General features: G+C 37.5%; 1 protein-coding gene across 4 annotated transcripts in view; it reads left to right on the forward strand.

Annotated features, from left to right (window-relative positions):
* TOX (thymocyte selection associated high mobility group box) overlaps positions 1 to 16,304 on the forward strand; it is a 218,432-nt gene that overhangs the window by 167,911 nt on the left and 34,217 nt on the right. For 2 of the 4 annotated variants that reach the window (XM_086887241.1, XM_086887259.1), the window contains exons 4-5: positions 5,602 to 5,880; positions 12,684 to 12,914. In XM_086887241.1, the coding sequence (XP_086743367.1) occupies positions 5,602 to 5,880; positions 12,684 to 12,914 (510 nt within the window). The remainder of the gene's footprint in view (positions 1 to 5,601; positions 5,881 to 12,683; positions 12,915 to 16,304) is intronic. The other 2 variants (XM_086887256.1, XM_086887247.1) reach the window with 1 other exon arrangement.

Raw genomic sequence — 16,304 nt, forward strand, 5'->3', positions numbered from 1 at the left:
CACTTAAGATGCCCTGGGGTTTTCTCCCAATTTTCTTTTAATTAATTGATTGAACCATAGCTTCCTATAGTCTGAAAAAAATGTTACTCTCTGAGTAACATTTAACTAACTCTCTGTTACTTTGACTGCTCAGACAAGAAGCAAAGAGCTGTCATCCCCTTCTGCAGTATCTATCAAAAATATTCACAAGAGCATTCAACTTGTAGAAAACTATACAAAAATCATTGCAAGACCTGATGATGGTAACAGTAAAAATGTCTGTTGTGCCTTGATATGCATTTTCTTGGAGTAGTGAGATATGTGAACTTTGCTTGCTTCAGTGAATAAGCCCTGTGTATTTCTCCTTATATTTTAATGTTTTCATCTCCAGTGAATTATCCCTAGTGTTTTTTGCATGGGCTTGGACCTGTTGTATTTACTTTGATCTGTTAAGGCAAGCTGTCTTTCTTCTTTCATTTAGTGATAACATTTATTATAAATTAATCTAAATAGGGAGGGACAATTGGGACTTCTACAGCTTTTCAGAGAGATGTTGCCTCACGGTTATTAATTATAACTAGAAAAATAATGTGAATTATTTTGCTAACAGCACATTCCCTTTGAAACTGCCTGTCTAATGCTTCTCAGAAAAAAAAATAATTATTTGCTTCTTAAAGTAACATTCTGAGATATTAGGTAAGAGTCCTGCAATTTGACTCTTTCTGCATTTTGCATGGGTTAACCACCTTGTATCAAAAAGGCTTATAATTCAGTTTGGGTTTTTTATTGCTATGTGCTACGTTCTGTGAGAGATGAAGGATTCTATCTGAATGCTGTGTCAGATGAAAATATCTGTGTTTTGTGGAGTTCAGAGCACAATATTTCAAGAAATATGAAGGTTATTGGATATAGTCCAGAGGACAGCAGAAAGAATGATCAGAGGTGTAGAAAACACAGCATATAAACAAAGTCTTTCAATCTTCAGGTTTAGTTTAGTCTAAAAAAGAAAAAACCAAAAGGAAAGTCGTAATAGCCTTCTACTGTGTACAACTTTTCTGTAAAGAAGGAGAAAAACATTCCTCATGTCCACTGGGAGCAAAGCAAAAAGTAGTAGGTTTAAATTACAACAAAGGAGATTTAGGTGAGACATTATGGAAAAAAGCCCTTTCCACTGTAAGGATAGTTAAGCACAAGAATTGCCTAGGGAGGTTATGAAGAGGTTAGACAAACATATGTCAGAAATGATTTAGGTATAGCTAATCCTGCTGTGAGATAATGTTGGACTAAATAACCTTTTGAGGTCCCTTCTAGCACTATTTTCTGTGATTCTGTGATTAGGATACTGTACTCACATTGTCCTCCAGTGAGATGTTTCTTTACAGGGATGATATCACTGTATTCTGCCCTGCATGCTTTGCTTTGTTTTTACTCTAAGCTGATGGGATGAACGACAGACTGATGTTTAAAGCTCTTTAGCCTTATTCTTAGTACCTCAGGAGCTTTGAGCAGGGCATTAGGAGCTCAACTTCAACCAGACAGCCCTGTTCTGGTTTTGCACTACCCATGTGTCAATAAGGGGCTTTGGTGCACACCTTATATTTTGGGACTTGTACTGTCTTTTAACTTACAGTCAAACACTTACGTGACTGAATGCTCAGTTTCCGCTTATAAGCGAAATGCAAACAGAAAAAAAAAAAATAGCCATGAAAAGAAATGAATCATAGCTTCCCCATTAGTAAAACCAAAATAAAGCCAGGCATGTTCTAAAGCTGAATATAACTCAAGTTGTGAAACATCCTGGAACTGACAGATGGAGAATGATATTAAAGTGCCAGATATTATCATTATTACCTCATCACAGAGACCGTTGAAGATGTCAGTTTAAGACTGTCCTTATCCTCTGTAACACTCAAAACTCTTTAACTTTGTTCTTCCATTTGGCATCCTGCCATCCGTCAGGATTTCTGTTCAGCTTTGCATTCGGCAGGAGTGGGTTTGCAATATTGCCTCTGCATACTGAATATGGCTCCAGCACAGCTACACAGCGGTGGGCTTTGTAAAACTCCATCTGGAAGAAAAAGGAATATGAGGTTTCAGATTCTGAAGTAGTTTAGAAGAAATTGGTCATACATTTTGACAGAGAGTGTGTCTGATTCGTGTTACTATTCTGCAGAGAGGAGGTTGTCACAGCATCTGTGACAGGGACATACCATTATGCCACAGCAGTGACCCAAATGTGTGGTTTTCATGGCTGAGTGTGTTATTGAACCTACAGAGGAGATGGGGCAGTTCTTGGCTTTGTTGACCCTTTAGGAACATGAAAGTTCATGTTTTCCACAGTGTGATCTCACAACTTTTTACATTTATGTGATTAATTGCCCATTCTTACTCAAGGAATGAGCAGTTTCCATTTTCTTAGACAATCCCACTTTTTCACCAGGTAGGGGCAGGATGGGAGAAGGCAGGCTCTGCAGTGCATGGTAAAGAGGTGAGCCAAAAGTCTCATCTGCAGATGTGAATCATGTTTGTGGATCCTGAGTGCCACAGCTCTGTGCAATGGTCTTAGAACAATTGGCTTGTTCTCTGCAGGCAGGTCCCTTAGGTGAGGGCTTCTGGCTTAGGATCTGAAAGAGAAAGTGTACTGTTAAACAAGCTTATTTGCTGCTTACACCTGGTTTTCTGAAGGTAGGTAGATTCAACTGATTTAAAAATTCAGGAGAGAAGCTGAATCCATGTGAAAAGAAAAATACTGGGGTTTTTTTACTCCATCACCTCATTTGCAGTCCTCAGAATTTCCCTAGTGAAAAGTACTCTTGCAAATATGTTTTGTATGGGGGATACATATGTTTTGTATAGGGATACATTCAGTATTATTCAGTTGTTCTATTATCTGACAACACAGCCTATGTTCAGTATTGGAGCTAAAATTGTATTTCAGACTGTTTAAAAATATATGTTGTTTAAAGAAGACAAACACAGAATGTTCTGTATTATCTATCTGATATTTGAAGCTCTTAAAGGAGAGGTCTTTTTGAATAATAGCAGAATCAGAGAACCACAGAATGGGTCAGGTTGGAAGGGACCACAGTGGGTCATCTGGTCCAGGTTTCCTGCTAAGGCAGGGTCATCCCAGAGCACATGGCACAGGATTGCATCCAGATGGTTCTTAAGAATCTCCAGCGAGGGAGTCTCCACTTCCCTGGCAATCCGTTCCAGTGCACAGTCACCCACTCACTCACACAATAAAGAGGTTCTTCCACATATTCAGGTAGAACTTCCTGTGCATCAGTTAAAGCAATTGTATCATATTTTATTTGAGGGAAAGTAATTAAAATGGTAGCCCTTGCTCTGCTTTTAGAGATAGATAATTTTGAAGTTCATTCAAAGTAAGAGTTGGGAGTTTCATGTTGTCACATTTCTAGGGTTCATAAAACCATTAGGATACCCAGCCTTCCTAAAAATCAGTCGAGCTTTTCCAGCCCTCCATGGAAGGGTTTATTCTGCACCACGAGATGCTGCCCCATGAAAACCTGAGGGCTCAGCCCCTGCAGGGTGAAGGGTGCCTGGGGAGGGCACACACCCACGCTGAGTCTGCAGACAGGATGAAGGGAGGGCTTTGGGGAGGGTTTTTCCTCTCTGTGCCGAGCACATGAGGGACTCTGCAGGTTCCCATCCCCTTACTTTTTGCCCCATACTGGCCAAAAACACCTGTAGACCCCTCAATGTTACTCCACTTTCTCCAGCTGCTGCCCAGCTCAACAGCTGGATCCAGAGCAAAGCATCTGAGCAGCAGTTACAGCTTCATAGGCACTGTTTTGATGCAGGTTCTCTGCTAGAGGAAAAGATAATGGTAGCTTTCAAGGCTAATATGTTTGGGAAGGAGGGAGCTGATACCGGAGGAAAGGGACCAAGAAATCAGTAGCAATTTAAAAATATAAATGTCTACCAGGATTCAAATTTCAGCTTTCAATTGATTTCATCCACTGTGCTCTCTGTGCTCCTTTCCTCCAGTGCTTTAGTAGTCATTAAATGAACTTGGAAAACAAGTTTTTATCGATAACTCTTTTTTACTAAAAGCTATTAATTTCTAAAATAACATAAATACAGGTATAATTGTGATGTCACATTGTCAGAAGCCAATTCAAATGCTTTTCAGAGACACAAGTAGATGTAAAGTGGTAAGTATGTCATAACTAATGGTATTATTAGTTTGATTTACTGCCCACAAGTCACCTTTACAAAAATCAATCCCCAAGCTCATAAAATATAATAAAATATCTCCTTAAAATTGATATATTTTTACCCTGTCAATAATAAGAGAAAAGGTGAAGTTACAGGTTTATCTTTACTTTTTCCTGTGTGTTACTAGTTGAAAGGTATCTTACAGATTGCTGTCATGTGTGGGGGTGTGTATAGGAGCAAGAGATAGGTTATAGAAATCATGAGCTATAAAAAGATTTTTAAAAGAAATAAAATCTGAGTGATCTTTAGACAATTCAGATGACATGTCTAACAAAGACTGTCACTACAATAAATGTGACTATGTTAATATATTGAACCACTAACACATGTCCTTATCATAATGGAACTTACACAATGGTAGCTCCTGTCAGATTCTGCTTTATTCATACACACATGTTTGTCTGATGCACAGAAAGACAACCATATCTATTTTATTTCAGGTCTGAATTTATACTTCCATTTTAAATCACCCACAGAACATCTCAGCTTAAATCTGAGCGTCTCTTTGCTACTTGTCGTGTTTCTGTATGAGTGTACTGAAAAGAGGTTACAGGCAATCTGCTGAGGTCTGTGTGTATGGTGCATTTGACCTCTGGACAAGAAAGGAGTTTCATCCTCCAGTGCTTTTAATTCTTATCCTTGCAGAGACTGAATCTGTTGCTTGCATTCAAATAGTATGTCTCGTTAATGCTAAGAAGCAGTGACCCACATAGCACAATGGATTCAATTGTCAATCCTGAGATTTCTGAGCTTTCCATTCATATATGTCTTAGCAGTAAATCGACTCAGAAATCATTTAATCAGTCTATCAATGCATCCTTCTTGTCGATGGTTTGAATCCTGAAAAGTCCAGTTTCTCATTGGGCAGCACCAGCTAAAATAGATTCGGACATAATACTAGATATTCAGACTGAAAATTCCCAGCAGCTCCCAAATCACAACTCAAAACCACCAAAATCCTGTGTTAAAAAAGCAGGATCTGGAAGTTATCTTGAATTTTGAGGATGTTCATGTCTGGTCTAGATGTGAACTTCAGGGTGCAAAGCTGTCCCTGTTTGTTAGCATTTCAGAAATACCCTACATGCAGTTACAGAAAGCAGTGCCCTTTTGTTCCCTCCATGAAAAAAGTTGAGCTTTCATTGCTTTTTTTTTTTTTTTGCTATTTCCAAGGGCTGAGGCTAGAGCCTGAATTCTTTATAACAGTCAGTGTTATGAAAATGTCAATCATATCCTTACTATGTTCATTTTCAGTATTTACATGTTTATTTAAGTATTTGCCATTTCCTTTAAGCCTTACCTAGCCAATCAGGCCAACCAAGGTCTAAAGGAACAGAACACTTTATTAGTGATATGCTTAATACAGTTTTTTTCCTCTTGTAGATGCAAGATTTACGGAATACAGAAGGAGCCCAGTATAGTTCCCATCCTCAGATGGCAACCATGAGGCCAAGGGTTCAACCTGCAGATATTAGGCAGCCAGGAATGATGCAGCACGGGCAGCTGACTACTATTAACCAGTCCCAGCTCAGTGCACAGCTTGGTTTGAATATGGGTGGAAACAGTGTTCCTCACAACTCGCCCTCTCCACCTGGAAGCAAATCTGCAACTCCTTCACCATCCAGTTCAGTCCATGAAGATGAAGGAGAAGATAGCTCTAAGGTAGGCTTAGATGCTAGGTTTACTGTGTAATTGGTGGATATTTTTAGGACCTGCTCAATGAATGATATGGCCACAGTTATTAAGGTGATACTTTATACATGGCTGGTGGTTCACTGAAGTGAACAAAGGGTTATGAATACAGAACTTACAATATCCAGACAATTCTTCAGGCAGCTTGAGTAAATGACATCATTCCTCTTTGTGAGAGCAAGCTGGAATACTGTTAAACACTGAAAGGATAGTCATTCCTTTAGGACTTTAATATAAGGGTTGAGTTTTCTCACTTGCATAGCAGGGATGTTTGTTCCTAGTTAAAGATCAAGTTACTGCTATAAAAAGTATGAACAGTCTGTGCAATATGCTAGTCTTTGCTACTTGGTCACAGGATGAGTAAACAGAACATCATAGCAACCAGAACAGAAAGATCCTATGAACTTTAAAACCTTACCTTGAAAATCTGGAAGACCCTGTATGCAGTTATACTTTGAGAGGTGCTGACACTTCCTTATGACATGTTTAAGCTTCATTTCCATGTCAGCACAGGAATGAAGTGATAAGAGTAATTTACATAATAAATTTCTTTAAAGGATAAATGTCAATCTATATAGCAGGTTTTGCATGCAAAAATCTCCCAAATCTCCCAAAAATCCTGAAAACCTCCCAGAAATACACAAGTCTATTATCTTAATTTTGCAGACAGAAAAGCTGAGACACAGGAAGATTGGGACTTTGTACTAAGTCACCCCTTAAACCAGGAATGTAGCATGTCAAAACTGAGAACTTCCTTAGATCTGTTTTGTGGTCACTGGGAAATAGCAGTCCTGTTAGAGCACTCCTGCAGTGCAGTGTGTGCCACATGCAGTGCAGCGTGTACCACAGCCACGTCTGGTGGGGAAAAGTTACAGACTTGCAGGGAATGTGAAGAAAACATATTGTGAGTCACTGAGGAGGTATAATCCAGTCAAGAAATGTAAGTCTGATTTGTTTTAACATTGTATTGTTTTTCATGCCTCAAGCTATAAAATAATCATGTAATTGGAGACATATGTTTTAGTACATTTTGAATAAATTCTGATTCAAAAGTTTTATTTCAGGACATTCCCCTGATTTCACAAACTTTAGGTTTTAAAAATTACTGAATAATTCATACATTTAAATGAGCACTTCCTTACTGAGGGAGACTTTAGAATTCAGATATGTAAAAATAATTCCAGGCAACCTTTACTTTTTTCAGAATAATTTATTTGCTACTCTTGTTGCATTGTTAATATTTTTACTTTGCTGGGAGTGTGCAAGATGCTCTAAACTTCTGGAGGAAATACCCATTCAAATAATTAGGATTTCCTTTCTACTCCTATCAAGTATTTAACTTATTTAACCTATATCTTTAATGCACTTTTTCACAGTGTAGCACATTGTGGCTACACTGGCAAAAGTGTAGGGTTGTGGTTTCAAGCAAGCAGTAGTTATCTGAAGCTAATGTTTTTAATAGAGAAATACAAAGAACTGCAGACCAAGTAAAACTTGGTCCTTTCTTTGTGAAAGCCAGTTTATATAGTGTTCAACTTTCAAAAAGGATTTTATATTTTGGAAAACTCTCTTTAAATTTATCTCATGCTCAGTTTAAGCAGAAAAAGATGGCAAATGGCATAACACATGACACAAAATTAAATCCAGTGTGCTAAAATAGACACATTATCTTAAAATTATAATTTCACTGCTAAGAGAAAAGTTTTAAAGGATCTTACATTTAGTTAATATTGACAGAGGGCTTAAATTCTTCTCTATCTAATATGGTTTAAACAGCAAGCTTGATGTGGAACAGATAACGCCATACATGACTTCTGTAGGATTTCTTAGGGCTTCATGAAAACACCTGAGGCTGGCCACCAATGGAGACAGGCAGTGGGCTGCCATGCCTGATCTCATGTCATGATCCTTCTGTAGTTCCCTCTTTAAAAGACAAGAGGGGTTAAATAATCAGTCTGAGTTAAGTATACTGTTGTAGTTCAAGATTTAAAGCTCTCCACTCTGTATCTTTGTGTCACGTTGCTCTTCCTGGAATCTGCCAGTGAGTGGATAAGAATATTCAAAATTAACCAGTTTTCTGTGGAGATCTTTCTCCCCAGATACACCAGTATTACACTTTATCTGAGTTGCTTTGGAGGGGCCTGTGAAAGTTCTCATTCTAGGAATCCTCTTCCCAGTGAAGGAAGGCACTGGATGGGGACAGGAACAGATTGACTGTTCTGTCTCTTGTGAGAACATCTATCTTTCAACTGAACGTAACTGGGCGAAATTTGGATTTTTTTTCTTTGGTTTATGAACTCTCATGCAGATGTGTGATATTATTTAATAGATCAGGGCCAGAGCCCATTAGCCAGTTCTTCACTAGGAGTGCACATGTTGTAGTCATGGGGTCACTGTTGGAGTTTATTTCATGGAGTCAGAGATGTTCCTGCCATGAGCACTGTTGGTAAAAACCAACTCCCCCTGAACTCACTGTGTCATTAAACAGCAATAGTGGCATTCTGCCCATTTAACCAGCAGGACAGGATGTTTGCCTGTGTACCCACACTGATCAAAAGACAAAGTACATTTCCAAATGGAAAATCACCTCAGTGTCAGATGACCCCTTCATTTTATACCAGCTGAAATGTGTGAAAAAGAAGCCACTGGTCTTTTCACAGCGTATTTGGTAAAGAGGTCCTTAAATCTATACCTATTTCTATATAGAGAAAAAATACAGAAATCTCAATATCCTGTCCATATTTACATGAATTTATAGAAAGAGCATGATGGAAGGTATAAAAAAATATGTACTTTATGTACACATTTAGACTATAATTGTTGCCTACGAACCACTAATTTTCATGCTTGAAGGAAATGACCATTTCAGCTCTATATGTATATATATATATATGTATATATTCAGCTCTATATATGTATATATATATATATATATATTCCAAATTTCAGCACTGAGCTATGCAAACTGATGCAATTGTTCATATACTGAGCTTCTCAGATGTTCATTCTACGATAAATATCCAAATTGTTGTAAGCCTTATCCAGCATACACAGAACTAATGCAGCAGCAGCTAAACATTGTTTGGCAAGTCATTCTCATAAGAAGTCTTTCATATAGGCTGTTCAGACTTCAACTGTTCTATATTCCCTTGCTCAAAGAAAGGGAAAGGAGCTACATTATAGAGGGCTCCGTTTCCCTCCATGCTATTGCTCTAAAAGCAGGACAACTGAGGTTGTTTGACCATAAGATCAGTGACAACTGTAGCATAATTGTAAGGTTGGATATGCATTCAGAGAGATGCTAAGAGCATGGAACTGTGAAAAGTAGCCTCAGACTAAGGGCATTGTCTCTGCAAGGGGTGCACATCACTAAGGCTCCTTAATTCTTCTAAATCTCATATGTGGGGCTATCATTAGAAGAATAAAAAAGGGAGAACATAAAAATGAGTAGTCATAAGTAACAATAAAAACATTATAAACCAAGTGGCCACTTAGCATACCTTATTCTGACCACCTGAACACTGGAATATTACATTTATGTAATTCTTGCCATAATTCACACTGTTGGATCGTTAAACTTGTACTTCATTACTGCCAGCATAATTGTGAACTTCTGGAAGCATTACTGGTTTGTAAATAAGTATTTCTTCATAGATGGATAACAGGGTTTTCTGCCATGTTCATTTGCATATCACTTCTGAGAGAAATTCAAATAATGTATTTTAGAGGGAAGATAGTGAGAGGACAGCAAGTAGCAAGAATTAAATAACAGAAACACAATTACTAAAGAACTGCTGCAGCATATTCTCCTTATGTGGCAGAGGTTTTACAATATTTACTTTATATGATAGGAGTTATAAGTGGAATTCTGTGTTGTCTGTTCAGCCTATTATGCAGATGGTGCTTGATTAAAATCTATTTTAAACTACAGCGATTACTGCAAGATAGTGTGCATAAAACAGCTCTCCTAGCTCCATTAAAGGCTTTGGTACTATTGCAGTTTATTTTAAATATGCTTATAGACATTTTCCAGGTTCTCAAGGGACATTTAGATATCAACGATGTGCCTTACTTGATAGTTTTAAATCCTACACTAGATATTCTTGTGATCTATTATGTGTGCAACATGGTTAATGTACACTTTTTTAAAGTGAAAGATTATTGCTTTCTTGTGATAAATAAGTTAAATACATCACCATAATTAAGCAATAAGCCATGACAGGAGGTGGATTACCATGAGCTAACTACACCTCCAGGGATTTTGAAGCACAAGTCTATGCCTAGCAGAATATATATGGTTTTTATTTTATTTTCCATCTGTCTCTGCTTTGGTGGTTAGAAGTGGAGTCTGTGAAGCTGATAGACTGATGGGAGCATAAGGCAGGCCATCATCTCAGCCATTTGCAAGGTTATTAGTACTGGAATTCTGGTATTCTTTTTATTTCGTTATTTTCATATAAGACAAACAGAGTTTCCCCTGTGAGTACTCTGTTTTTAACAGTGGGTTTTTGAAGTCTCTTGATCATTAGGGTTGGAGAATAAGTTTTTAGAGCTGTTCACAGAACAGCTTACCAGAAGGCACTTACACAAGTTTCTGTAGTATATCACCTAGTTTAAGGGTACTTGAAGTAATGTAGTATCATGACGTACAGGGAACTTTTAAATCTCATTGGTTCAAAAATTAACTGAAAGAAGAAATACGTTTGCAAATCACACAGGTAAAATTTTAACTATAGAACTAATTATTTCAAAGTCTTCTTGCTCGTGGAGTCTGCACTGGACTGAAAAGTTTAGACTAATGTTTTCAAATCAAAGTCCCAGTTAATTATACTTTAACTGCTAGTTTTGTGTACCCTGTAGAATAAAAAACCAGCGAGAGACAAAAAGCTGGATAACTTAGTAAAGGCTAGCACAATTTTGTTTTTCCGTATTTTCCAAATGCTGACAATGGGCTGTGCGTCTATTAACTTTTTATTAAAGTTGCAACTATTGTAACATAATGCTCAGAAAACAAGCAACTTCATTTTCAAGTCCTACTCATCACTTTCACATCACTGTGTCTCAGTCACAGAGATTGAGATTTTTCACTGTAGTCGCTTAGGTTCTGTTGGACACCACATAGTGAGGCATACAGGAAAATAAAAAAGTTCTTTTTCTCAAAAATGAAGCTTTCCAGCCATTTTCCTCAAGCAGTTCCAATGATTAGGACACCTGTATCCTCCTGTGCCACTTGATACGCATTATTATAAACTAATAATAGAAGGAAGTGAAAGAAGTCATGCCTAGTAGATCCTTAGCCTAGAGCATACCATTTATGCTCTTGATCTTCTCTTCTCTTAAAAATGCTTATAGTACATAGTACTTTGGTCATGCTGACAAAAGGAAAAAAAAAGCCTTTCAACCCACTTGTGAGATCACACACCATTTCTACTGTTACAGTAAATTAAGTGATCATATCAAGAAAAGCTATTTTTCCATGGAGCTCCAATGTGTTGAAGAATCAGGTTATTGTCCCTTTATGTGCTTGTAAGTCATAGAATCCTAGAATCATTTAGGTTGGAAAAGACCTTTAAGATCATCGAGTCTAATTGTTAACCTCACACTTCCAAACTCACCACGAAACCATGTGCCCAGGAGCCACATCTACGCATCTTTTAAATGCCTCCAGGGAGAGTGACTCCACCATTTCCCTGGGCAGCCTGTTCCAATGCTTGACAATCTTTTTGGTGAAGAATTTTTTCCTAATATCCAATCTAAACTTTCCCAGGGGCAACTTGAGGCCATTTCTTCTCATTCTCTAGCTTGTAACAGGTCAAGAGACCAACACTCACCTTGCTACAACCTTCTTTCAAGCAGTTGTAGAGAGTGATAAGGTCTCTCCTGAGCCTTCTTTTCTCCAGGCTAAAGAACCCCTGTTTCATCAGCTGCTCCTCACAAGACAGTTCCAGACCCTTCACCAGCTTCTCTTGGAAAACCTATTTGCTTTGGGGTTTGCACAAATGCTCACGTGCAGGGTTTCTTCAGGTGGTGCATAAATAAGGCACATGGGCTTTCCTCCATACACCGTTCATCTTTCACTCCTTTCCTCAAACCATTTGCTTTTACATGAGCAGATACAAAATCTACTCAGCTAAATCCAGATAGGCCAAAACAGATTCTTTAAAGGGCTCTAAACTCTCTATACTAGTAAAGGTTTGTTTCTTCAGACTTTCATTACAAGGTGTGTAGGGGAATGTCTGTAACTTGAATTGCTTGGTTCACAACCAGATTTTCCTCAAAGACTCTGGAAGATATACCACCAGCTGCAGAAGAAATTGATTTGAACAGTAGTCTGGGGTCATTCTAGGGAAAGAGGAGAATAAGCAAAAGGTAGAAATGACAGTGTTCCTGCTGTCTGCAGATGGTTCATGTTGTTGGACTGATATTCAGGCTATAGAGAAACCAATTTCATTTGAATTTTCTCATTATTTTCTTGTTATAACCACTAGCAATAAAACTTAGAAAAAGTAAAAAGATTACAGAGATTATAGCAATTATATGAAAGAGAAACATAAAGTATTTAAGGGAAAAATAGCATATCCAAAATACTTATAGGGAATTTTATATATGTGACTAATGCAGATAGTATCAACATTTGGATTATCAAAGATAACAACAGAAATTTCATTTCTGCATGCAAAATCCAAAGATTTTGCATCACAGAGGTTGTAACAGTGGCTGGAGTGAATGAAACTGTCTTTTTTTTATAGTACTTTCCTAATTTTATGTTACAGGTCAACGGTGGCGAGAAAAGACCTGCTTCAGATATAGGAAAGAAACCGAAAACTCCCAAAAAGAAGAAGAAGAAGGACCCAAATGAGCCACAGAAGCCTGTGTCTGCCTATGCATTATTCTTTCGTGACACTCAAGCAGCCATCAAGGGCCAAAACCCCAATGCTACTTTTGGTGAAGTCTCTAAAATTGTAGCTTCAATGTGGGACGGCTTAGGAGAAGAACAAAAACAGGTACAATATGTACTGTAGCTCAGAGGCTTTGTTTCAGGGAAGTGTTATCAAGGTCATCTGAGCACTGTAGGCAGCTTCTTTTGTTAGCCAGGATGAATCTTGAATATCTGCCATCTCAGGAATATGATTTAAAGAGACTGAGATAAGGAGAGTATCATTTTATTTCATCTGTAGGAAACTACTGAAAGAGTTTAACTTGTTTTGGGATGTGGCGCAAGTTTTAGGATTATATTTAGGAATGTTTTATGCTGAAATCTGTGGGCCTAGGATTTTACAGTGTCATTGTCCTGTATGTGAAACTGCCATGTAAGAGGACCTTGCTGCCAAAGCTGCAAAACTGTTCAGTGGGAGCAGACATATATCTGAGCGCCCACTTGCAGATGTTCCCCTTCCCCATGATCCCATGGTGCCAGAAGTGAAGCTGGGCTCACATTTGCTCCCAAACCTTTTATGAAAGAAGTTAGTGATGTGTTGACCCAAAGAGACCTAGGATGGATGCTGGCAATGGGCATCCTCTGGCATGTACGTGGGCTGTGGAAATCACTTCCCAAGCTTACTTCTGTCTTCCATGGAAGGCCTTGGTTCTACAATGAGGCCAGACCTGACACCAAGTTTCAAGACCTGAAACTTGGCAGAAATCCTTCCAAGTCAGTTGAACCTGTGTAAAAGTGAGCAATTCTGGAAGCTCATCACATTTAAGTGGTGACAGCTGGCAAATACCATTGATCCTCACTGTAGCATACCATTGCTCTTCTGTTGTTATTGGTTGCATACTAACTAACTTACTAACTGCCAACAGAATGGATTGGATTGATGAAGGAATGGGAACTTTAAGAAAGCAACAGATATGGAAGGAAAGGATGTGCTGAGTGAGAGTTATATTGGCTACAGGAGACCTGGACTGGGGTTGATGTCAGCACAGAGAGTGGAAAAGTACTGGGAATTAAATGAATCTCATTTATTCATGCACTGTTATTACGAAATTGTAGTTAAAATAAGAAGAATTAATTTAAGTGATTTTTTTGGTATGTAAAATTATTTGGGCTTGGGGAAAAAAAATTATTCTTTTTATTTTGCTAATAACTGGGTGGTGTAAGTACATGTAGATCCTTGTTAAAGATACCAGTGCAAAAAGAATCAATATTAGGCACTCACTAAGTTAAAAAAAAAACCCAAAACAAAACAAACAGCTTTTGTTATCTAGTATCCACCAATGAATAAGGCCAGAGTTTGGAAGGTTTAGCTGGAGGAAAGTTAGCTCTCCAAACACAGGGATCAGAAAAGTCCCTTGGACTGCCATTAGAGTTATTTTCTTGTGTTGTGTCTTTCTTTTCCCTGTTTTAATATGCCCAGCAAAGGCCAACCTAAAAGACTGTAAAAATGTACATTTCCTTTGAGAAGTGTCAAGCTCAAATTTCCATGAGCTTGTTATGTGAGTACTAACACCAAAATATTAAAGCCCTTCCACAGAAATGTGTAAGAAAAGTGCATGAAACCCTAAATTTCCATCTCTAACTTTGATTTCCTATTCATGGTTGAGAGCAAAGTTTGAATAAATCCTGTGTTGTACGAACAGAACTAAATTTATTTTCCTTATCTCTGTTGCTGTTAATTTAAGTTGAAACACAGATGAATGATGTGTTAGGGAATCCATATGACACATGCATGTAAAAATGGCTGCAACTATGTTTTTTTAAGCCAACTCTTTAAAGAGTTTGGGTTAGCATATCTTTGTTGCTTTTTGACTCATTTTGCTTATTCATTATCATCTATTATAAGCACATTTTTAAAATTCCAGGCCCAAGCCCTTTCTAATCTAACATTGTACAAATATAGTAAAAGACAGATCCCATTTAAAAAAAATAAAATTGGCAATCCTATTTTCTAGAATAAATTTAAATTCGTTTTTTATTCCATTAGGGATCTAATAGTACAAAGTAATGGTTACAAGACATCTTAACTGACCAGATAGTCTGTATTTTAAAGGCCTAATTTTTCAGATCCAGAGCATTAGTGACTGCTATGAAACCTATGTCTCTGGTAGGAAAATTGGACTCTAAAAATACAAATTATTAATGTAGCATTTGGTATTTAGCATTGAAGAAGCTTCAGAAATTCAAAAATAGTTAAATAAAGAAACAATAACATCATTTGAGGACTACTTTATTGAAGAATTATACTTGCTGAAAAGGATTCAATTATCATAAAGCTTCTGGCTTACGTTTTGGAAGCTAATGCTTATTCTGGAATTTAAATAGAAATATGTTTCCAAATTATGTTTTCTGGATTGGAACTCTTACTATCTAAACAGTAAATATAAATGAGTCAGAAAGTAGAAAATAATGCAGCTATTGAGAAAGAATAGCCTCGTGTTTTCATGCTAAAATGAAATCTTCTTTGTTCCTATGATCTGAGCCATTTTTTTCTCTAAAATGCATAGAATTCTTCTTGTTTATTCCTGAAGATTGACCACAGAATAAATGAAAGTATAGAAACTCAGTACAGTAATGACCTAAGGGCAGTATATGTATGTCCAAGACTTTAAAACAAAATTTTTATAAGCTGGCATATTAGACTGTAGCTTGAAAAGCTTTCTGCAATAACCACATATGTTTTTCAAACTGTGAAGAACTAGGGAAGTGTTATTTGAGAAAATAGAATTTGAATGACAAAAAAGGAAATGGTGTTATGAACTAGCTGATGGTGGGTGCCTTACTGAAGTTAGGGGAGGGTTATGCTTAAAATGGATTGCACTCTGATACTCTTACCATGAGAATAATGCAATTTAGTAGACTACAGCAGATACCAGTGTACTTCCCTCTTATTTTATCATATGAAGACGTTTGAATTTTGAACCATATGTTCCCATTAATTTCTGTGTGTAAAAGGCTCCTTTGCAAACAATGCTGGTGTGTGCCAGTATTTTGTTTGTCCAAATCTATCTACAGAGTCTAGAAGTTAAAGGGAGTTTAGTTGTCATGGTGGACTTCGTCATGGACTTCTCAAATTATGGATAGAGTACAATAATTACACATGATCAGAAGTAAGCACTGTGCATTTTCCTTCATTTTTCACTGTAAATGCTTTCTAAAAGTGTTCAGATTAATAAATATGTGAATGCTAGGCAGCTGTAGCAGTAGTCTGTTGAGGTACATTCTCCTCAATGCTGTATCCACAGCACTGGGATACTTTTTTTTTCAGTGATTTTTCCAACTCCTCTCTTATGGTCACTAACACTGTTTTCTCCTTAGTGCTATATTTTTGTGCATCCCACTTCTGTAGCTTATCTGTGTCCATCTTTGCCCTTTGCACACTTTTTTACTGCAGAAGGGAGATAAACAGCCCCTAGGAAAGAGGGATCAGCATGCTAAATGGTTGAGTCACTGGCTT

The sequence above is a fragment of the Cyanistes caeruleus genome, chromosome 1, assembly GCF_971803275.1.
Source record: "Cyanistes caeruleus chromosome 1, bCyaCae1.hap1.1, whole genome shotgun sequence".
Lineage (NCBI taxonomy): Eukaryota > Metazoa > Chordata > Aves > Passeriformes > Paridae > Cyanistes > Cyanistes caeruleus.